General features: G+C 44.7%; 1 protein-coding gene across 1 annotated transcript in view; it reads left to right on the forward strand.

The window, feature by feature from the left end:
* The window catches only part of PAPPA (pregnancy-associated plasma protein A, pappalysin 1), a 179641-nt gene that overhangs the window by 75469 nt on the left and 79639 nt on the right, over window positions 1-24533 (forward strand). Inside the window, exons 8-9 of the mRNA XM_009319278.1 lie at window positions 17317-17445; window positions 19056-19147. Of these exons, the coding sequence (XP_009317553.1) occupies window positions 17317-17445; window positions 19056-19147 (221 nt within the window). The remainder of the gene's footprint in view (window positions 1-17316; window positions 17446-19055; window positions 19148-24533) is intronic.

Raw genomic sequence — 24533 nt, forward strand, 5'->3', positions numbered from 1 at the left:
TGTTGAGGAAAGTCCAACTTCAAAATATTTAACGGTTTCAAGGAGATCCATGATCTACCTGTAGGCATTCTACAGCAGCAAGAAAAACATCTTTTGCATAACATGATTCCCTGGAAATGATTCACTCATCTGTGGGAACAACATGAAGCTCTTTTGAAAAATGAACACCAGATAAAAGGAAACCTGCTAAGAAAACTGCACTCTAATTTAGAAAAGATGATCTAATTAGTACAGCTAATGTCAAGGAAGCATACATCATTATGGTCTTCTAAAGCATATTTAAATATAATAAAAATGATTAATTAACAATTCAGTAATCATGAGCTACCATCCCTTTCATGGCCCAATTATACAGCTCAGAAGATGCAAATTGTCCCTACGGATTTAAGAATTCAAGGTAACTAACAATAGCGAATATAAAAACAAGACCCAGGACATCACTGAGGTTACTCATGTGCTGAAAGTTAAGCATGTGCTTAAGTGCTTTCTTGGGTTGTAGCCTTGTTCCAACAATTGCTGGCACTTAACATGAGATGAATATTGGCATATTGGAAACATGGAAAATGGTGAATTTTCCCATGGTTTTGCTGTGAAAGCATCTTTGCCTGAAACCTGGCCCACTCTCATTGGAAAATGGGACTGGTTTGGTTTGAAATATTTGCATACCTTAGCACAAGTTCCCACAGAAACAGGTCCAGTTTTGAGTTCATAACAAAATGTGAAAAAAAAAAAAAAAAGCCCAAAACATAACTTGTATTCTGAGCTCTATTCCTTTCTCTTTTATTATGATTTTGTGGGTGACTTCTAGCTTATAGCCAGCTGTAGTGAAAGGGCGCTCTAATAATTAAATCAGTAGCCAGGGATTAATGACAGTTTTCCTGTGCGTCACTGAATAAATCACATGGGGTAACATTACTGTACCTGTCTGTATGTCTCACCTAGTTACATAGCCAGCTAAAAATCAGACATAAAATTTACGTTAGTCTTTCTGGGCTCTACCCGTGATCAGTAGATGGAAACGGATGCTCCTGGAGGCTGGCACAGCCAACCTAACCAAACTCTGCAGTCTAGCTGGCCTCAGGTTGTCTGTGTCTTTCCAGGGAATTCAGGGAAAATCTTGCCAGTGAGCTTCGATGAGATGCTTGGAAAAGTAAAATGAAGTTTTTAGTCATTGGGTGAGGAGTCAAAGATGCAGATTCTTAAGCACTTGTAGTTGGTTTTGATTCAAGACTTCAGCATGTGTTTGAAATCTTGAAAAGTGGGGTGATTTTTTTATCCTAATATGCCGATGTGCACAGCACTGATCCGTATCCTCTGGTGATAGGGGGTCACGCAGATTCGTAGGCTGATGCTGTATGTCCAGGCTGCTGCTGGGCCATACCTTGAGACACAGCAAACTCACTGAAACTCTGCATGGGGTTGTGGTTATGTGGTAGAGGCAAAGGCAAGATGAATTTTCCATTAGCACCTTGTGCAAAGAGTAGCCCCAGTCCTTATACTCCGTAAGCAGGAAGGAAGGACGATGCTTCAGGGAAGCCAGGGACAGAGGTGTTGGGCTATGCTGCTACGTGTGTGTGTGTGTGTGTGTGTGTATATATGTATGTAGAGGTAAATGCAGTCTCTCTCGACCTGTTTGTATCTGCCTGTTTGTCTCATTCGGTACAGCTGGAATACAGCATATCTGTGCAACCAGACTTTGCAGCCCCTTTATCTCTCTATAAGCCCCAAGCCAGTTACCCCTCCTTTATGCTACTGCGTGTTTTCCATATTAAATAAAATGACACCCCCACATGTTCTGTGGAAGGTTATTTTGAAGGCAGTCACATATCTTTACTCTTGCCTCCTCTGACCTTGATCTTCACTTTCTCTTTTTCTCCCAAAGAAAATATTTGCTTGCACTGTTATCTGTGAGCAAGATCCTTTCCCCAGGTGTGGCGATGCTGAAAGAAAAATTAATTTCTCCTACCTTCTTCCCATCAAAGAGAGGGAACTTCTCTTTAAGCTGAGAGGAGAGACAGCCTTTAATGGATAGCCCTTGCCTAGTCAGCACTGGGTGCTCCTCAGAGGAGAGTAAATAACTAGAACAGTGGAAACCTTTTATTAAGAAATGCAAAATAATGCCAGACCTTCTGTTCTCAAGCTGAATTTTAATCTCAGCTCTTGGCTCAAGCTGAGGCTAACAATCATTTCTACGGGACAGGACCTTACCCTTGGACCTTCCAGAAACCAGGCAAGATACACTCAATTCCACTGAGTATGATCAGCCAGAATTGCTGGTATCTCTGATACAAAATGAGAGTCAGAGCCTAGGAAGAGAGCAGAAAGCTAAATAAATCAGTGGGGAAAAAAAGAGGTCAGGCCAGGTGCAGCACAGAACTGCTGAGTCTTCACACCGCAGCGAGTGATAAGGAAGGAGCCTCATCTGCAAGTCTTAAAGTCTCAGCTCACAATTTAATCCAAAGTTTGGGTTGTGCTCATACGTAGAGGGTTACACTCTGGCTGTTCTCTAGAAATGACGTGCAAGATAGTCACAATGGCAAACGTGGTAATTGCTTTGCCCTCACTTTGCCCTTACTGTAGCGCTTTTACGCTCACGTTGTTGCAGTTGGAAAGTAATCGTTGCTCTTGCATTCGTTTGTAGCAACCACTGATTTTTTAAGAGCTCAGTGAGAAGTGAGTGCCCACGAGATGCCCTCCTGAGGATGTCACAGGTACATTTAGGTGTCAGTCCCACCCGCACAGCCTGGGGTGAGCAGCCCGTGTTCCCTGTTGCACTCTCAGTAGCCAAATTTGCGAGCGGTGAGCAGCCGGTTGTGCTGGCGAGATCTACGCTCTCCTCTCTGGCAGGCCAAGCCAAGAGACACCGAGGTTAGTTTTGGAAAGTTGTCAGAATAACTAGAAAAGTTTCTAAGAATTGGAAATTTTCCCAACTTTTCTGCCACAGACTTTGTAGGAAACCTCAAAATGTAGTGCACGGCGATGGATCGGGTCGTCTTTGTGGTGTTAACGTGTAGGCTTTTTTCAAGACAAAGGCATTGACCGAAATAACCTTAGAAAGAATCCCAGCACGAAGCCCTGGTATAAGTTTTGGTTTTGCAGAGTTGAGCATCACTGAGAAGCAAGTATGCTGCCCTGTGATATATTCATCTGAGCCATTCCTACAGTGACTAGAGCTTTAGTACCTAAGTGACACCTAGAGATACTGCATTCATACTTGAAAAGGAAAGAAAAAAAAGAGTCTGAGAGAGAAACTTGCCTTTTCTTATATAGGGATTTTTTTTTCCCCTCAGTTTTGGCTATTTTACACCTACATTCTATGGGTAAACCTTTTCTGTTGCTCGATAATAGTTGGAGGGGACTATTATCATCTGTGTACGGTTGATGTTTAAGTAAGTACAATATTTTTAAATATTTTGTTAGAATCGGGAGTTCCATTCAGTGCTAAGCTTGTAAACTCCATGTCATTTACTGTGTTTTAACTCTGCATCTAAGACGGTGGAGTGCAGATCTCACTCGGACTTGGAGTGATTGCAGAATGACTGAGAAAGTACCATCATCAAGATTGCAGGTAGTTGGAGGGCTGCTGTGGCATTGTTCATGGGTCCTTAGCATTTCATGTACTTTAGCACTGTATTGATACCGGGCAACCCCCAGTATCACTACAGGCTGGGGGATGAAGGGATTGAGAGCCGAGAAGGACTTGGGGGTACTGGTGGATGAAAAGCTGGACATGAGCCAGCAGTGTGCGCTCGCAGCCCACAAGGCCAGTCGTACCCTGGGCTGCATCAAGAGAAGCGTGGCCAGCAGGTCTAGGGAGGTGATTCTGCCCCTCTACTCTGCTCTGGTGAGACCCCCCCTGGAGCACTGCCTCCAGCTCTGGAGCCCTCAGCACAAGGAAGACACGGACCTGTTGGAGCGGGTCCAGAGGAGGGCCACGAAAATGCTCAGGGGGATGGAACAGCTCTGCTATGAAGAAAGGCTGAGAGAGTTGGGGTTGTTCAGCCTAGAGAAGAGAAGGCTTTGGGGAGACCTTCTTGCAGCCTGTCTGTACTTAAAGGGGGCTCATAAAAAAGATGTCAGCAAACTTTTTAGCAGGGCCTGTTGTGACAGGACAAGGGGGAACGGCTTTAAACTAAAGGGGGGTAGATTTAGACTGGATATAAGGAAGCAATTTTTTAGGCTGAGGGTGGTGAAGCACTGGCCCAGGTTGCCCAGAGAGGTGGTGGATGCCCCGTCCCTGGAAACATTGAAGGTCAGGTTGGACGGGGCTGTGAGCAACCTGATCTACTTGAAGATGTCCCTGCCCACGGCAGGGGGGTTGGACTAGATGACCTTTAGAGGTCCCTTCCAACACAAACTATTCTATGATTCTATGATTTTATCCAAAACAATTGTTTGTTTCAAAATTTGCGTTATTGGTGCGTTTACCATTTGTTACTGGTATCCAATCAGAAGAGCATATGATAAGTGACTTGTCAGAAACCCCAGATGATGAGTAGTTCAAGGAGATGGAAAACAGTTCTTAGTCTGAAGGTTCCTACAAATATGAATAACCAGAGAGGCTGGAGAATCAGCAGTGCTGATTGCTCATTCATAATGAGCAATAATTCATTACAGCCAATTACTGGTGTGCCTTTTAGCCCCTGAACTCAATAGGAAGACTGCATTTACATGACACAGGCCCAGCTGAACAAAGAACTGGAAAAATATGAATATCACAATGATGATATGTAAACCTAAGTCCCTGCTGAATGCAACACTAAAATTTCATGGCAACATCTGTCCTTATTATGGCATTCCTTCCTTCATCTTGAAGATCTATTTCTCTATTTTGTGAAGGTCTACCAGCCAGAGGAATGTATGATCTAAAGCAGCTGAAATGAATTGCCAGATCCATCTGTCATGAAGATAATTAACACCATATTTCCACCCAAACAAGATACAGATCGCTGGGTGGATGTTCTCCCGACACCAAAAGCTGAAGCCCATATTATCACCATCTTCTGCTCACCCCTCCTCCACAGTTACCATGCCAAACCTCTCTTGATATGCCAGGAAATACTGGGGAGTATTTAAGATAGGACTGAAATGTTAAGAAAGCACTTTACATGCCCAGATTTATCTGCAAGAGCTGCTAGGTTGGTGGTGTGATATCGGCATGCTACACATCTGGATTCCCAATAGGCTTTAGAATGTGGTATTCCAGATGTCCTTGTGCACGAATACTTACCCAGCTACCCTGGAAATGCCTTGCCTTGATGCGTGCAAGGACCTCGTATGCTTTTTTTGTGGATACATCTCACTGATGCTTCATAGTTGTCTTGCAATTGAATAAATACAACCAACTGCTTCTTCCCCTCTCACTTGGAATGAAGAGCTCCCAGCTTATTCTGAATTTCTTGATCATACATGCATAATATTGTCTTATACCAACATATGCACCATTTCAAGGCATCCAGTCCTGTAAATTAGTCATTTCTACATTACAACTCCATCCTTCTCTGCATTGACTGAGCCTATTTACCAATTCTGTGTTGTCTGCGGATACTTGGATTTTTGGGTTTCGGATTTTTATTTGCAGGAAATGTTTGTTAGTTAACCTCAAAGTGATAACTGAAAGACAAATTTCCATTTTCATTCAAATTTCTCTTTCAATCCAACCTATTACAGCTACTAGAAGTAAGTGCAAAATAGTGTCACCTCTTGTTGAGTCCCTAAGTATTTGATGCCTGCTCTCACGTCTAGCAGTACCAGAGACCTGCCATTATTAAAAGCATTTGTTCTCTAGTCTGCATCTAGGAGGTTTCTTTCCCATAATTACACAATTCTCCATATTATTTCTCTCTAGTAATATATTAGAGATCCCTATCTGTATTCATATGAAAGTCTACAGCTCATCTCCAGTAAAAACACTTTTACCAAGCTTCAACAGGAACAGGTTTACTCTTATTCATGCTTTCTTGCTCATTCCTAAGAGCTTCCCTATCATTTGTAGTGCTGCGTGGACAAAGCTATTTTGAGCTTTCCCAAGAAGCAAACACCCTTCTGTCCCACCAGGTTTCTCTTACCCCTCTAATTTCCAGTTTCAGGTACAGTACTAGCATTGCTAGTTCTTGCCTAGTTCTTCATCCAGAGTCCTTGCATTAAGGAGTAAATGTTTCAGTTGTTCCTCTCTGAGCCTAGTTTCCCAGCTGGATTAGCGGCCGTGCTGTCACTGTCCGAAAGCCTCCGCATGTCAGTGAAGAGCTTTGAGTATATCAGAGCTGCCTCTGGTCAGTTTTGGCAAAGTTGTGAAGTTTAATATTCAGCTGGTGTGGGACAGCGTAGTAGTCCTGGAGCTCAGTGGAGGTGCTGGTGATCCGCTAGCAAGCATCGTCTCTCAGGCCGTCTCTAGCCTTGGCTGCGTTGTCAGCTCCTTCCTTGTGCAGCCAGGATTGATAGCCCTGTTTCTGCTTAATGAACCTGGAAATTTCCCATGATGAAAGAACAGAAATATATGGGACGATTGCCTGTCCCACACCTTCCCTTCCAACAGCAGGAAACTGGTCATAGGCATAGACCCTAACAGAGGTGAAGTGCTGGTAGGAAGGAGAGTCGTCCACCCAGCAGCATCTTCACCGCCAATATCCCCCTGGGGAAATTCTTTCCTTTCCCAAACAGTGTGGCCTCGCCTCTGGCTTGCATGGCAGCAAGGAGCTGGGACTGGGCAGGGAGGCAGCAGGGAAGACTGATTCCGCTCCCTGTGCCAGATAGGAGCCTGTACCCCTGCTCTACACCGAGGGCTCGGTAAGCCAGGAAGAGGAAAACTGCTTCTTTTCCAACTACTGTTCCTGCATCTTTCCTTCACATATGTTGTGCTGCTAAATACTGAGGTAGCGGTTGTTATTATTTATAGCTGCCAGTAGTGTGCCAGGCATTTTACAGTAGAAATACACCAGGTGCCTTCTTTCAAAGAGCTCACAATTAAATGTTAGAGGCTAGCAGTGCCACTGCTCTCAGGGATTATATGTCTCCACTTGGCTGGTGTGACTTGACAGCTGGAAGCCACATTCTGATGGCTTTCCTTCTTTCTTGCTTTCTTCATTAAAGGTGCCAGGTTATCTTTGCGAAAGAATAAAACCTGCTTCCTGACCCCCCACACAGAACAGATAGAGCAATTTTTTCCCTTACCACCCTCTGCCAAATTACCTTAACCCTGCCCTGGAGAAGAGAAAGAACAATCTGACGGTCTGTGCCCATTCAGTAGGCAGCTTTTCTGCTAAGCTTGTGCAAAGATGCCATTTGGTGCCAGCTGTAGTGATAGATTTGTGATTCTTCGCTGTTGCGGTTTCTTATGTAATGCTGTAACTGTAGCTGGCACTTGACAAAATCCGTAGCTCCTGTTCTGGCTCGGCCACACATGGTGCAAGAATAAGGTAGTAAGGGCAGGTTTATATCTTTATGGGTTTGTGATCCTGAGACAGGGCAGCCCAGAGGCATTTTTCAGCCTGGCTCTATCTTTGAAGAGTGGGATTGCTCTGAATGTCCCCCAGCTGCCTCTCTCAAAGAAATGACTCGAGAGCATGGGAAGAGCCAGGAAAGAGGGATTGCCCCATTTGGGGAATGACACTTTGCTTCGGGATCGGCTCTGCCAGCTCCGCTCCAGCCAGGGACTCCCCAAGGACTGCTGCTACATTGGGTTCATGTCTCCGATGTGCCTCTTGGGCGATACACAGAGGCTGTAGAGAGATCAGACCCGTAGACTACAACTTAGCCATATGCAAGTGTCACTGAAAAAGTGAACATTAACGGCTGTCCTATTATTAACCAAGGAGATACTATTAGAAATTGATATATTTAATCACTCCCAGCCAGGGTGGAATTTGAACTCGCGACCTAGAAGTAGTAGCAGAGTTTTCAGCTGCAGGAAAAAAAAAATGAAGGTCAAACAGGACTTTTCCTGCTGGGCAAAATCATTTATTGCAGGTGAGACAGTCTCGGATATGTGGTAAATTAGGCTGTGCATTATCTCATGGATAATAATTTCTCTCTGATGTTTCCCTTCTTGTGTGCATCTTTATTTTGGGCTCTAAATAAGATAAGAAGCAGCAGAAATCTCCCAGGAATAACAAATGCATTTTCTTTGCTTGATTGAGGAAAGAAATATTGGACAGACATGTGTTATGCAACAATTTAAAAATAACTCTCTTGTAAAACTTGGAGTGAGCCTCAAATACCGCAGAAGAAGCAGAAATGTGTTACCTACCTTTTTATCAGCAGTGTCAGCCAGTACAGCTTTTTTCAGCTACTTTTACTGAACTATTGGCCTGATCATTTCCTGGGCATTTTATTTTAATATATTTTCCTAGGAAATAAATTCCAAGTCTCTGTTAAATTTGGAGCTACACTGAAACAGGCAAGGATTTGAAAACAACGCTGCAGTAAGACTAAAATACCTGTGCTTTCCTTAATACCTCGCTGGATACAGTGACAGACAAGACAGAAGCCTTTTAGGTGTATCATTGCATGGCATGCAATGCACTGAGCTCGCTGTGGGCCCAAGGCACCCATGGTGTGATTGCTTCACCCCAGCTTGATCTTAGTCTTTCTGGCCAGGATCTTCTTGAATGTATAGTGACGTTGGGTATCTCCGTGCTGATGTCCCAATTCCAGCATTTTCCTGGAACTTTTTGTGATCGGAGAGGCAAGGTGGAAATGAAGCTCATTCTTCTCTGCAAATTGTACCCCAGTGAGGGTGCCTGGAATTGGGCACCCCAAATTATCAGCCACTACTAAAAATACTGGCCCTGAGAGCTCAGTGCAGTAAACGAGATCATTTATTCACAGTGGTACAGATTTTTTTGAAATGTAAGACCAGTTGCAGATGTAATGACAATAGAGGAAATTAGCTCATGATGGGATTTTAGAAAGAGGCTAGTGGAAATATGTTCAGTAATGTTCAGTTATTAAACCATTAAAGATCCCACTGGAGACCAGCTAGTAGGATTTCTCATAATCTGAAGTGGCTTAAGGCAAAACACAGAGCCCCTAAGGAGGGAAATGACAAAATGTTCCTTTGGAATAGTCACCTCATCTCCTCGCCCATCTCTCTGTGCTCTGCTATGCGGCGTGCGTGACAGCACATACGTCTCTCTCACGCATAGGCACATGTACATACAGGCTCCCTCCCTCCTGAGGAGCAACACCTCAGGAGTGCCACAGCCCCTGTGCCCTTACCCTCCAAAGCGGAGTTTCGTCGAGGAGGGATGGTAGAGGTGAAACCAGAGAAAACTGCAAACATCTGTGTTCGCTTGGGGCCCAATTTAAGCCCTACTGAAAATGCACATAATAACCTCCACTGGCTTCAGGAGCCTTTGGATCAGGCGCTGCGAGCGTCTGCTCCCATGGCTCTGTTTACCATTTTGGTGGGATTACACGGAAATGGGAGGGTATTAAGTTCTGAAAATCAGGTCTTGGCTCAGGCCTGTTGAAATGAAATCCTAGAGGTCAGGTCTGGATTCAGAGAAGTTGAAGAACGTTATTCTGCCAAGTTGATGACCCTGAATTGGGAAGAGCTGCTGCCCACAGGGAGAGCCGAACCTGAAGAACTGGCACGGGGCTGAGGGTAGCAGCCGAAGTGCTCCCAGCCCCCACGATGAAAAATCGACATCCAAAAGTTGAGGGGTGATTGTTGGGGTCCCAGACCCTGTGCAGGGTGTGCATCAGGCACTTCTCCTGCAGTGTGGTCTGAACCAGCGCTGGAGACCGTGCGGATGCTGCCGCTGGCAGTCCTGCACGGAGAAGCCGTGGCACAACTGGGATGTTGTTAATGATATGAGTAATCAGGCAGTGCTCATTGAGAGGCACGATGCAACAGGCAAAGGTTCGCCAATGATGATGATGGCCTTTAAAGCAATTAACCTGTCCTAACCTGCCTACCAGTCGTGTTACTGTTTTCTCCCTGCTGCGCCGGTACACTGGAGCACTATCCTCAGGTGGTGGATACTGGCACTGTTCCCTTGAAATCAATAGAGAATTGCTGGCTTCCACCGGTTGGAAATAGGGTTTTCTGCATTTCATGTCCCAGATCTTTCCTTCCTCGGTCAAAACATAACAGCCTTCCCCCCTGCGGCGGCTGCGGCTGAGCTTCATGTTGAGAAGTGCTCCTGTCTCAGCTTAGGGTCTGATCGCAGCAGTGAAGAAGCAAACACAACAGATTTTCCCCCTCCTTCCCTGCTTCTAATAGCAACCAGGTGCTCCGACACTTAACCTGTGTGCTGCCGTGAAATTGCCTGTCTAGTGCAAACACCCATGTGAGGCCCTGGGCCTCTAGGATTTTTTTTATCCCAGGATTTGTAACCCAATCTCATTTAGATCCTCCATTTATATCATCCACTTTAAAAGTTCATAATTTTTGTTGTTGTTTTTGTTTAAACATGAAAGTAGATAATTATCTGTTGACTTTTTTTTTTTTTCTTTTGAGAAAAAACAAGAAATATCTTTAAGGCCTTGGCTGCAAACTTTGTTTTTTATTAAATGTGCTACTGTGTTTTAAATTGGTACCAGGGCAAATACTTGGACGATTATATCCAAGTTTGCTGGAGTTAATCAGTTGCATATATATCTATATGTTTGCTACTTAAAAAACTTATGGTTCTTGCACGAAGGACAGAAGACAGCGGTCTGTGTAAAAAACAAATGTGTTTAAGATCCTAAACAGGACCTGGGTTTCAGAGCAGAGGTGCTACAGCCGGGTGTGTAGTCCTGTGCCACGGCATCTTGTGCAGGCAGGGAGCTGGTCTGAGCAGCAAATGCACACGTTTGCAACTCGGAGGAGCAGACGAGCAGCTGAGTTGCAATGGTTTACACCTGGAGTATTTTGCTGAGGTCTCTAAAGTTACTTGAGATTTACACCAGCATAAGCGAGAGCAGAGCTGCACACTAATTGCCTGTTTTGATTTTGTGGTGATTATGAGAGGTGGTGGTGACTTTGGTTCATAGAAGTATTTCATGGGGCAAAGGATATTTTCCTTTTCCTAATACATTGGATCCCTCAACCTTTGACTTCAATCTTGAATACGTGGGGTATCATGGTATTGCATAAGTGGGTAAGGTGGTTTTTTTAGGTGTTACAAGAGATACCTTCCTCATACAGCCAGGAGCAAAAGTTGAGTTTGGGCATTGTCTTGATGCCACTGCTTTGCATGGTGAGACTCTGGGCTTCAGAGAGCAGAGACACCTGATGGTACAAAACGTACCCCACCAAGTATTCAGCTGAAATTATCTGTTCAGGTCGTTGGCTGCTCTGTCGTTCTTCCTCGGAAATACCCAGTTCAGGTTTAAGCTGGGTTTGGGAGCAGAAATCCACCGTCCAGTCCCCACTTTCCCATCCAACCTATGAGTGTTCATTTAATACTCCAGCTAACCTGTTTTGATTTGCTTGTAAACAAACAAATCATAAAAAAAGCTGGAGGGCACAGAGCAAACCCACCACCCCTGTTGGGACCTATCTCATCATGGGTAGAGAGAAAAGCCTCTCTGAGGCTGCTTCCTTGGCATTTATGTCTTCTGAGTCAGGTCGGTGTCTGAGAGAGAGGCAGGAGACTTGTTTTGAGGCCTTTGCACCTGCCATGTCACTGGGCTTATCCAAACAGCGAGAGATCGGACCGCAGCTGAAAAAACAGCCCATCACAAGAGCTCAGGATTTTTGATGTCCTTCTTTTGTTTACAGCATCCCACCCCTCCTCTCTCCCGACTGCAGAGCCGAGCAGGAATTCTCTTCATTATCTTCCGCCGTGCTTCTCATGCCATTTTTATTAAAAGAAGGAAAGGCAAGGCGAGGGGGAGCGTGTGCGAGAGAGGAGGTAAAAGCGGAAAACAGTCATATTTGCACAATCAATGTCAATGCAGGAAAAAAGACGGGAGTTGGGGAGCAAATCTATTCAGGTTGTCCTAAAGTGACCTCATCCCCCGGGTTACTCTTTATCAATTGCTTTTGGAGTACCTGAGGATGGGGGAGCCTGCAAACACCCCAGTGGCATTGCTGAGAGGTAAAACCCAGCGCAGTTTAATGACCCACTCTCTAAGTAGCAATGAAGAGAGCAGTGTTAGCTCCTCCGATCTAGAAACATTGAGCCCTGGTTCAGTGCCCAGGACTGGGAAGCTCTAAGCATGTCTGAGCGGTGCAGTGCTTCTCCACTGAGTTAGTGGCTATTTGGGGTATTTCAGGATCTCTGTAAATGACGTTGGGATTTTCAGTGGCTGTGAGCAGCATGTGGGGAACCAACTGGACAGCTCTAGGCTGTGGAGGATGGGACTGGAGATGGCATAGACCTTTGGCTCTTTCGTGCGTGGTTGTATTCAGGCCACCTTGAGCAGCTGATCCAAAGCATTGCAACAAGTGAAGATGTGGGTCGCTGCTATTTGCTGCCAGCAGATTTCCTGTTTTGCTTGGCAGGCTTCCTTGCTAGGGAAGAAGAGCAAAGGCGACGGTGGTAGAGGGAAACGGGGAGGTTGCTGGCAGACTCATTCTGGGCTGCAGAGAGCTGTCCAGGAAACGTCGTCCTTTGGCTCAAGAGTTTAGTGGCTATTTAAGGTCAAAGAAAGATGGGTCCTTCATGAGGACACTTGAGGTGCAAAATTTGCCTGTTTCACATGACACTGCCTCTGACAGCCATAATTTAATTGGGGATGCCTAAGACCTTGTCATCTTGTCCTTAAATAACAGGAACACTGTCTGCTTTCATTGCTTTCTGGCCATTTATGTTTTCATAGGGCAGAAGCTGGGAGCAGCCTTAAGGATATTTTCAATTTTGTTGGAAACAAGTCTTTGCTGTATAAAAACCCTCCCTGCTGTTATTTGTAGTAGGAAGAACATATATGCCATTGTAGTAGGGAGAGAGGCGTGGGATGTTTGCTTTCCCTCAGTGCTTTCACTGCGTCTCGAGTGTGTGCTGTGTCCTCAGATGCTGAAGCCCTACAGTGGGCACAGAGCAGATGTGGTTGGGGCAGTGTCAGCCCTTGCAGGTCTGCTGGCACTTGAGGGCATGCGTGTTGCTTCTGTAAATTCAAAGATCCTTTAAACCCACCTTGGTCTGAGTAGAAAAGTACTTCCCAGAGGTATAATTTTTCCTGTAAGTTTTACAGGAACACCCAAACTGAAAGCAGAGGTCCCTTGCCTGGGGGACACAGCAAGATTTAACTCAACTGCCCGGCCTCCCCAGTGAAAACAGGAAAAGAATTAGAGGGTTTTATATTTCTGACCCTGGATCCGTCACTCGCCACAGCAGACAGGAAAGTTGCCCTCGTGGTATTTCACACGGCACGTCCTAATTCCCCCTCTAAGCAAAGGGCTTGAGTCATTGCTTTTTAATAAGACTGCCTCCCCACGGGCGGAAGCTGCAGCGATCAATGCGGCTTACTCAGTTCTCGAAAAGGTCATTAAAAGACCATAGATATAAATTTAAAAGAGTGTTTGTTCACATCCTTAATGTTAAAGATGTTCTTCTGTCTCACTTCCTTAAGTAGCGTCGTACGAAGCTGGCATGCGTCGGACCTGCCTGACAGCAGATTGGAAAGAGCGTTATCACTGTTAGTGTGCCATCAGCTCCGAGGGAAGGCAGGAGAGAAAATAAATGGTCAAAAATCACACTTTTATCACCACTTGGAGCAGAGCTTGTCTTGCTGACATCTCCACATACAGTCTGTAATATCGACCTTGGTGCCCCATAACTATATAGGAGAGAATAAATTCTTTTTTTTGCTTTTTTTCCCTTCGTTACTGCATTCTTTCCTCCCTCCCTCACTATGGTACTGGATTACTGCCCTAAGTATTGCACATATCATCCCTCTAGCAGCTATATTTTTTCGAAATGTGGGTACTGTGAAGGAATGCTAAAGCTCTCAGTTGCTGCCGATATGATATATTTAACAGTTCAGGAGGATAGAAGTATCTCAAATTCCAGTTGTTGAGACTTGTGAAACGCCACATCCAGGCAGTCGGCTGCAATCAGGTTTTTGCCACTCATTGCATCAGGCCAGGGTGAGCTGAAAGCACAATGGCTCGAGTCCTGAGTTTCTAAGGTGGCTTTCTGGTGCTCCAGTCGAGGCACATCTCCAGCTCTGATTGCGTGATGCTGGAGGGCACCTCTGGAGCACACGTGCTCCCATTTCTGATCTCCTCTGGGCATGGCTGGTTTGTTGGTGCTGCCCCTGGGTGTGACAGCCTGGGGCTTCTCTGCCACCCCCAGCATGGGAAAGGTTGTGAGGCTCCAGGTTGCTCTCAGCTGGGCTGTCCGAAAGGGAAGCCAGGACGAGGATGAGGGGGATTGGCCCCACGGCTGCAGTGGGGGACTGGAGAGCTGGCTCCCAGTCCTGGCGTTGCTTTACAGGGACCATATGTCTCTAGGCATTTGTCTTCCCTTTCTCTGTATTTTAACCTAAGACAAGGATATTACGTTCATAGCTAATGGGGTATTGTGAGCATCAATAATTTAATGGCTATTTTGTACCCAAGCTGTGTAGAGGTAAGGGACGCCAGGCTGTGCAAATACCTAAATGTATGTGTAAGAAGTCAGGTATTTTGCTCACCTTCTATTTTGGAGAAGAAATGGCCTTTTTTCTCCTGTCACTAAACTATAACGATCATGTGCCTGTTAGAACATATCACTTCTCCAAGAGCTTTCCATTTCTGAGCAGCAGGCTGCAGTCGGAAATCTCCCCTCGCCAGCATGTAGCAGGTGACAGGATTAGACCAAAGCCCACTGCCACAAAGCCAGCAGTCCCTCTTCTCTGGTGTCCAGAGGGTCCTTTCACCATACCCAGTTTTGCATTCACAATCCATGCAGTTAAATATGCCAGAGTTCTCCCTGCCTAATAACTTTCATTTCCAGTTTTCTGTCTTATTCACCCACATACACATTCATCTCCAGTCACCTAATAATTCATAAACACGATATTCTCTCCCGTGCTTCATTTAGTACTATGTCTTCTTCCATTATGTTCTGCCAACCTCCCGCCCTGTACATAAACAAATGTGAACTTCTCCTGTTTTCCATTTGCTTACATGTACACACAAGCACACACAAACACTCCCACGTACTAAAACACGCTCGTGGAGGCACACTGTCTGCTGTTAGCCGAAGGCCTGCCCATCACCTATGGGTATTGGTGGAAATCACAGAAAAAATCAGAATCTGAAAGCTACTGTTCTGCACTCGCACATGTGATCTCAGTGCATCAGAAAACAGCATGGATTTATTTATTTTGTAGCTGTTATAGCTGCTCAAACTGTTCATTTGTTAACAGTCCTTTCTAAGAATTGAACCTTTTTTGTGGTTAGCAGATCCCCAGTGACAAAATCCACATTTCTGCAGGCATACTTGTTAATCTTAAATATTTTACGAATGCTTTTGAGAAAGAACTTGAGAAATAACTGCTCTTTAATAATCAAAGCTTGCCTCTGCTTTGATTTCATCGGTATATATCAGAAACTTCCCATCTTAATAAGTGGATTTATCTGGGAGTGAAATCTAGAGGAAACCCTCAGTGTTATACATCAGTGTGTGTTTGGCCACTTAAGTTACTTCCTATAATTGTATTTTTTTTTTTGAAAACAGTTGTTTTAAACAGGTCCCAAGGGCAGAAGTTTGAAATTTTTCACTTTGATTGAATAAACACTCTTACCAATATCTAGGCAGATGTCTCCCCAGTCTGTAGGTGAATTAAGATACTGTTTGTGCTACATGAACTCTCAAATTTAGCTAGTCAGAGCTACAGACTATCGCCGACAGGAGTCAGGTGAAGAAGCAATGAGAAGGCCAGTGGTGTTGTGTTTTCGTTCCACTGAGTTTCACTCCCCTTTTCAAGTGTGGTAACAAAGAATCAAATCCCAGTGCTGTTCACGTGCAATTCATTCAATGACAGTTATCTTGCAGGCATAGTATCCATGAGAAACAGCTTTGTTGTAAAATATAATGTGTGATATTGGAATTTATGTCACGCTTGTTAATTTAAGGAACGTTGTAAGGAGATACTTATTTCACAAACTTGAAGATTTCAGTAACTACAGTCCGTTGATACCTACTTCAATGGCTTTGATGCTCTGTGTAGTAGATCTATCTCTTCGTAGTGCACACTTCATTAATACATGCTTTTTGACCAAGTTCCTGTGACAAAGACATGTATATTACTGTCAGTAATTGGGGCAATATGAGCGTAGTAAGTAGAGGACTGGCGTGGGTTAGGAAAGAGCTGGGTTGCGTTATGGGCTCTGCAATTAGTCTGATTGATGACTTCGAGCAAATCATTTTGCCTTCACCACTCCGTGGCTTTACAAATCGGCACAACGAGGATAATGGTAATGGATTTCTTTGTGGAACGTTTTGAGTTCTGATAATGTAAAAGACATTGTTAGAGAGCTAAAAGTTTATATTAGGCTTATATTATTTCTGTATTGCATACAAAAAATTATTGCTCAGATGCACAGGATTTAGGTAATTATGGCTTTGCATAAATATGTAACAGTTTGCTAATTCTTTCTGTGAATATTTCGATGCTAATACTGTGATCCAGTGCTGTGGTATGGATCCTATTTTTTGCACTCTCCTGGAGAGGAAGAAACCTTCTTTTTAACTCTACTGTTTTAATACCCGTATGCAAAGTGGATAACTTATTTATCTATCACTGAAACATCCCCAGTCCAATTCTGTCTTAAATCAATAGGCAAATTCCCACTGGCTCCAGCTGCAGTTGGATTGAGCTCAGGGCTGTTCAGGAAGTAATCAGTGTTTACAGGGTATTTTAAGTTCCTTAAATGAACTATGCCACAAACTTGCAGGTAACGCTGTCCCTGACGTGGAGAGATGGGAGCAGAAGTGTCCAAGGCTAAACACAGTGAAGCACAGGGCTGGTTTCTCAAATGCTGCAGTACTGTCGGTAATGCTGTTACCGTTTCCCACTGCCCGTGGTGAGGATTGGTACACTGCCATGGTGTCAGTGCAATGCCATCTCTACAACGGGTGTAGCAGTAAGCAGCAACACACCGAACTGCATGATTTTCGTCAGCAAATAGTTTAGCTGTCAAACAGTCAAGAGTTGCACCTATTTCAGAGCTGTGCATAAATCAAGCGTGGACATAGGTAGCGCTGATTGTGCTCACAAGAAGAAGACACCCAACCAAAAATTAATCCCATCAAAATGAGGTAGGAATATTCTGAGGACCTGATTGAACTAAAACTTGCTTTTTTGGCAGCTAACCCCCATTTCAGTACCTCCTTCTCTGCCCTTTGCTACTGCCTTTGTTGTACCAATCACTTAATATTTCCTTTTGTCTTGCAGGGAACTGAGCGATAGGACCACATACACGTACCAGGTCGTCATTGTTTCTGGGGCGGAGGAGAGCGAGCCTTCCCCCGTGCTTGTGTATATCTCTGGAAGTGGATACTGTGGAGACGGGATTATCCAAACGTAAGTGCGGAGCGAGCAAACAGATAAATCTGGGCACATCTACTCAGCCAGAATCTGAGACTAGAAAGGAATTGATGACCTCTGATGTCTCCTTAGTTTAGGCCGGCTCTCATCTGTAGATAATGACTTGTGCTTGATGATTACCAGGATGATGACATTTAATTGGAACTTAGGCCCTGCTATCCTGGCACCAGTAGATACAGACAGAGATACAGATAATGGAGTCCAGACAGCAGGATCGATATGAAAGTACGCTATATGCTGTTTATGCTGTTTGTTCGTGTATCCATATCTTTATACACGCATATGACATTTCCTATATGGAGCTGAAATAAGTGCTGGAAAAATTTGCACAGCCTTTGATGCTGTCCTTACACGTGAAGTCCCATGTGTCTGGCAGCTGGTGGACGGGGTAAAACCCCTGCCACATGGTAGGCCAGGTTCCTGGTGCAGCCTCTTGTTTGACTGACTACCGGAGCTGGGATGCATTTGGAGGTGATAGATTTGGCCTCTGAGGGAGAGTGCTTGGAATTACATGTTCTCAATCAGCTGCTCTCACCGGCTGCCAATCCCCAGACCACTGAAATTGTAGAACAATCATTCACAACTATGTTAGGGTTTATTCTTTTACTATGTTGGCCCTTAAGGCCACCTGCTTCAAAGCTTCCTGGCATTAGATTATTTAATTATTTAAACGATGGAAGTAACAACAAGCAAGTGCTTAATCCAGCCAGTATTATTTTCTTGAAATAATGCTGATCAGCAATCACATAGTACAACTCTGTCAGATGATATACCTGGCAGCAAGTATTTGCAGGATGAGGCCCAACAGGCAGGGAAATCAAAGAGAATCAAACAACATATGAATCCAGGGCAGTCTTGGAGAGAGAGGTGGAGAAAGACAGATTAATTTTGCTTTCCATAACTTTTCTCCTACTGTTATGTTTGCACATTCCTCAAACATCACTTGTGGCTTTGCAGCAAGCGTCGAACAATAGCTGAGCTGCCTCAGGAGCGAGCAGGAACCAGACTGTGTCACAGCTTGGTTGGTTGTGGCCCCACTTGCAGCTGTGGCAGCCCCTTTCTCATCTGGTTCACACTCTTCTCCCCGCACGCTGCTGCAACCATGCAGGCTGGCGCAAGGCAGGACCCCGTCCCCGACACCACCTGCTCCCTGTCAACTGCTCTCCTCCAAGTGCTATCACCTGGAACAGCCCAGCACCAGGCTTTTTGCCTTGTTATTACCATGCTGGGGTCACAGTCTGGCCCTTCCAGATTTAATACAAAGAGTTTCAGAGATTCCTGTTCTCTTTTTCCCCACCTGCTGAGTTGCAGCCACACCAGCTATGAAGGAAGTTGCTCATATCCTCATCGGAGAACAGCAAGTGGTATCCACATGTGCAGGAGAGAAGTGGCCAGGCAAGCTCGTGAACCAGGAATGATGAAAGTCAGGGCTGGGGGAGAAAGGGAGAGGTATTTTAAGGGTCGGCACACAAAGCCCCTGTACTGGATTTCAGGTCTTTGGGGTTCTGCAGAGGGGTTGCAGCAATTGTTGGGAGGATGCCATTTGACATCTGACTCCTTTTTGCATGTGTGTGCCCTGCCTACAGAGACTTGGGGGAAGAATGCGATGATATGAATAAGATCAACGGTGATGGCTGCTCCCTATTCTGCCTGCAGGAGTTATCCTTTAATTGCATCGGTAAGTCTGGCTCAGAGCCCTTCCACTCACGGTGGGCAACAACTCTACGCCGAGTGCGAGGAAAAAACCAACAGTATTTTCAGCATTTCCAGCCGAAGAGTTGTCATGGAAGAGAGAAAAAAAGGTGGAATTTGTAGGTTTGAAAGGCAAACATATCTTCCCAGCTTCTGGTCATTTTGATGGGAAATTGGTTCTGCTGGCTTTGAAACAGCCTGGGACTTAAGGCTAAGTCAGCCATTGTGGGACTGATCCGAAGCCCATTGAAGTCAGTGGGTGGTTTTCTACTGGCTTCAATAGGCTTTAGATCTGGCTACGTGAGAAGACATGAACTGATTTTTTCTGGTAAACAGGAGGAGGAGTGAAAGGGGAAGGGACTGAGACCAGAAGCGAGTCCAACTGAGGTCACACCTCCTTTGAGTTGCAAATCAATATCTGAGGATCAAAGATCTAGCTAATCCCCTTTTTCAGAGGTGAAAACTACTTAATCAGATTTCATTTGCAAGCCTGGTTTGCTCTGATTAGCAAAACCTGTAAGCACAATGGCCTGAAGATGCTCGAGCTATCGGGGATAGCAGGGTTGCAGTTGTGAGCTTTACATATTAAACTCTCTAGGAATGCTGGGGGCAGAGAAGGGAAATGGAGACCCAATTTACGCTGTACCTTCTGTGGGGTAGCCCTGCGTTGTGGGATTGCATTTCCCAAACAGGGCTCAGCGAGGTCTGGGGAAGGATGAAACATGCAGAGCTTCTGAAACCAAAGTTAATGTTTATGAAGGGTCAGCTTTTTCTCAAGAGGTTTTTATGAGATTCCTTATCTGGACTGACCAAGCAAACACTCTGTCCCATCTAGTGATCCCATGCCTTCAGCTCAGGTCATCAGTCCTAAGCAGATAATATAATGTTGGCAAGACTGAAATTTGCTCTTTTTGGCAAACGGACGATTCTCTCTTATGCCTGGAGCAACATATAAAGGACCTCACAGGCACCGTGTTTCCCTTGGGTGGTAAGCTGGGGACTGCTCGTCTCGTCACAATGGCGACTTTTTTACTTCAGCATCCCACGCTTTGGGACTTGAGGCCTGATTTGGTGATGTACTTATTTACCTATTTACATATGTAAATTGCTCGATTGAAATCTGAGAGTATTTATAGTTGAGGCTAATTGTGACTATTGGTGGTCTTGAAGTTACATTTGTGTTTCAAGTAACTTGCTGCATTAGAGCCTCAAGCACTGAAAGATATTAGTCATAATATTTTGAAAGTGAGATAAACACTTCTGCAAATGTTTTGGGTTCTCCAAAAGTCAGGCATAGTGTGAGGCTGGTTCCAGCAAGGGTTCGGGTTGGAGCTGTATGGTTGCATCTGTGTCACCCTGCTTGGCAGCGGGTCTGAGCTCCTTGGTCCGGGACTGTACTTCGACCACATCCCAGCGTTACGTTAGGACATGACCCCTTGTGTACACTGGTTCTCAAGGAAACTGGGTTGTGTGGGCTGGGCAGGAGCTGCATCATGCTCTAAGTAAATCCCCGGACAGGAGTAAGAGTGGGGTGTCCCAAGCCTTGGACCACACAGCGATGTCCTGCCAGGGTGCAGGAGCCTGCTTTATGCCTGTGCACACATTTATCTCCAGGACCAGCAAGAGGGCTGGTTCAGAGTGTGGAAAAAACCTGTCTGACAGCAATATGATTAGAAAATGAAGCAACTAATACACACAGATTTTTCTCCACCATTACAGGGGAAGTGATTTTTCGGATTTGCTTGTGTTCAAAAGGAAAGGGGAATTCCAGACGTCAAAAGTTGTTTGTTTTGTATGGGCTTTGGAAGGTTGTGGTTTTACACAGGTCCTGGATTACAAAAGCGAACGAAATCAAATTGTTTGTGAAATACTGGATATGGGGAGTCACTTAGGTGAATCAAATCAACTGAATCAATGGAAAGGTGCATGGACCCAGACCTTAAAAATGTCTTGTTGCGTGACTATACAGTTGTGGTGGTGCAACCGTTGTGGTGGTGATGGCCTCAGTGTGCATGCAGGGCCTGCAAGGGTAGACCAGCTGCTGTTCCTCTGGAGCAAACACTGCCTTCATCAAGTCCCTAGGAAAGGTTCAGAGAAGGTAATACCTGGGAAACAGGTCCTGTTGGCTTTTATGGGTGCTGGACCACCATGAATTAGGACATCAAGAGCTAGAGAGAAACTGCTGGCTAATCTTTCAGGCAAATGAACAGTGCTGATTTGTATTCTGTTTTAACATATCAAGCATTAAAATCTCACCGGAAAACATGAAGATGTTGGGGAAACAAGTGGCTGTACATATTACGTAATGAATAATAATTAAAAAGAGCAGAAATTCAGCATTCTCCACAATCTAACAATATCAGACTGGATCATCTGCCTTTAGCCAGACAAAAGTCATCTTTGAGACTGGTGGGGTGTTTTCTTGGAAAATACAGAATGCTTGGGTCGTGTTTGAGGAGCACAGAAGAATAAGTGTAATTTATTTCCATGTTTACAAGGCTAACACATGTCATAATCCTATAGGACAACAAGTAATTATTTCAGACAGTGTTATTTTTGCAGTGGTGTTCTTGTTGTATTATGTAGCTCTTTAGAGCCCTGGGAATCACTCCCCTTCACCAAAGAATTCAGTGAGCCTCAAACACATGTTCAGAGGCTTTGCTGAATTGGGGGCCTCAGGGTTTGATCTTGAAAATGCTTCCTTCCAGGCATGTTTCTGAACTACCACAAGGCATTCTTTAGACTTCAGCAAATCTAACCACAACAGTGAATGCAATGCTTGTCACAAATTGTCTGCAGGATTGGGTCCCACATGGCTGAAAATAATCGCTAAACATTTTGTTTGCAAAGGCAGGGCTGAAGGGGCGTCACTGGGGGGGTTCCATAGCAGGAGGTTTGATAGCAAAGCCCAAGCAGGCTTCTTCCTTGCAAAGCAGAGATCATGCAAGTCACCTCACTTGATAGAAGAGAAATACAACAGTCCGCAAACACCATCAAGCTTTAGATTTAGAGCCATGAATCACAGAATAATTTAGGTTTGAAGGAGCCTCTGGAGGTCTCTGGTCCAAGGAGAGCCAACTTCAAAGTTAGATCCAGCTTCAAAGTTGGAGCATGTTGCTCAGGGTCATGTCCAGCTGCATTCTGGATATCTCCAAGGATGGAGGCAGCCTGTTTGCAGGTGTCCCTCTGCCTCTCTTACTCCCTTTGCCTTTTAGGATCATGAGGTTTATGGGTTTTATTAATTGGTCCAACTTTCCTTTGAACAAATGGCACAAGGCTCTCAAGACACTTTGCACTAGTGCCTGTAATAAAATTAGCCTTTTTTTTTTTTCCTCGGTTTTGTTTTCCCTCCTCCTTTCCTCTCTAATCAGATAACAGTGGATCAATCTGCTCTGCCATGGGAGGAGGGGCGCAGGGGAAGGAAAGGAGGGAGGCAGGGAAGAAAACTGTGTGGTCTTACTGTCAAGCTGTCCTGGCCTTCTCTGAACACAAAGCCGAGTAACAGAAAACAGATAAGATTAATAGCGCTTTCTTCCTGCAACATGCTGAAGAGCGACAGTGAGATTAATTAATTAATTAATGAAAGCATCTGGCAATGCTCCTTTTTTAAGTTGTGCGGTACACTCACCCTTCCCTATCCTGAAATTTATCATCTCTACTTTTTTTCCCCTTTGCGTAGCAGATTTTGCATATTTTATCTCCTCCGCACAGAATTTGGTCCCACGGGGAAAGTTTCACTTTGCCTTTTGATTTGTAGGAGACAAGTGAATCAAAGTCGTGTCCGCTGTGACTGATGCACCCCTCTCCTACCTCTTGGCTGCTTTTCTTTCACCTTGCTCTTGATTACTCCCGGGATAACTGGTTTTTGCGATTACTGTGGATCTCAGCCAAGTTCAAGCCGACGTGTCCTGTGTAAAACAGGCCCCAGTCATAAGAGTTATGATTTGCAGTTGTGGGAACCCAGAGTTTTTTAGCACTTGATCCATTCCCACCGGACTGTTGAGAAATGGGTGTCTAACAAGCAGCTGAGCACCTTGTCCTTGGTATGCACTCTCCCACACACCCAACGTTGTACACATGCATCTAGATATATGTGCGGACATTGAAAAAGAGCGCTGCTTTCATTTGCATTCCTTTTGTTGAGTGTGATGTGCATTATGCATTGATTTAGCTCACCAGTGCTGAAGAAAGAGAAGGATATAATAAAAAAGATGCAGAGATCAATAAAAAAGAAAGGAGGGGGAGAGAAAGTAATATGAAAAGAGATGAGTGAAGACTGATAGACACATTGAAACACAGCTGGGAAGTAGCTTCAGAACTTCTATCTACCCTTAAGTTTGCCTGGTAATTTATGGGGTTTTCAGTCGCATCTTATTGGTGTTATTATTGCCACACTTTATCTCCTTTGCTTATAAGGGACTCTTCGCTAAAGCCTTTTTACAGCAAAACAGGGCAGTGCTTCTGCTGACTTCCACATGTGAGTGGTTCCACTGAAGAACGTGAATGTTTCAAGTTAGACACACGTCTCTGTGGTTTGTTGGATCAGGGCCTCAGGGAGGTAAAATACAAAGAAAAGGCACAGAGTAGAGGAAAAGAGAAAATAAATGTATCTAGCTCTTGAATTTACCACCGATTTCTGGCATGCTTGAAGCATTAGTCGCCAGTGGTTGTTCAGGGAGAAGTATGATTGTAATTTGACAATGATTCTTAAACATCTTTTCTTTTGCTCCTGCTTGGCCTCAGATGTTTTTTTTGCTACCTTACAAATCTGGATCTGTCCTTTTCCTCCTCAGAGGCCTCTCCCTCCAGCTGTGAGCCTTACCTTTGTGGGAGCTCTATCCTTTACCTCTCCCATTATCCATAAATTAAGCATAGCACTTTCCCCTAATCTTATTGTTTGGCGGGCTGCATTGCATTCAGGGAAATGATTAATATTCATGAGGTTGCTATCTCTGTTTGGTGCATAATCCTCTAGGGAAATTGCAGTGTTAAATGAGTGACACAAACCTAATTTTATATGTCTTTTCTTTCCTTTCTTTCTTTTTCCTTTTTTTCCCTTTCTGACAGAGAAGTAATGTGCTTAAAATAAATTGATGGATGACCATCCATATTCATTGTGGGCATGCTTTGAGAGCGCGCCTCGCTCCCATCCTCTCCCCCTCCCTTCCTCATACCCCTGCACAGGAACACAGCTTTGACTGCTGAAACCACGGCCCCACACAGCAGCTAATGGTGATTTCGCCTTCTTTCACGAACGTTAAATAGGCCTTGGCTCACCCTGCCGAGGGCTTTCAGTAGAACAACAGCATGGGAGAAACCGAGCCACCTTGGAAGAGAAACTCAGCATCTCACAGGGCATCAGTAAGACTAAA

This window comes from Pygoscelis adeliae, unplaced genomic scaffold (assembly GCF_000699105.1).
Source record: "Pygoscelis adeliae isolate BGI_AS28 unplaced genomic scaffold, ASM69910v1 Scaffold270, whole genome shotgun sequence".
Lineage (NCBI taxonomy): Eukaryota > Metazoa > Chordata > Aves > Sphenisciformes > Spheniscidae > Pygoscelis > Pygoscelis adeliae.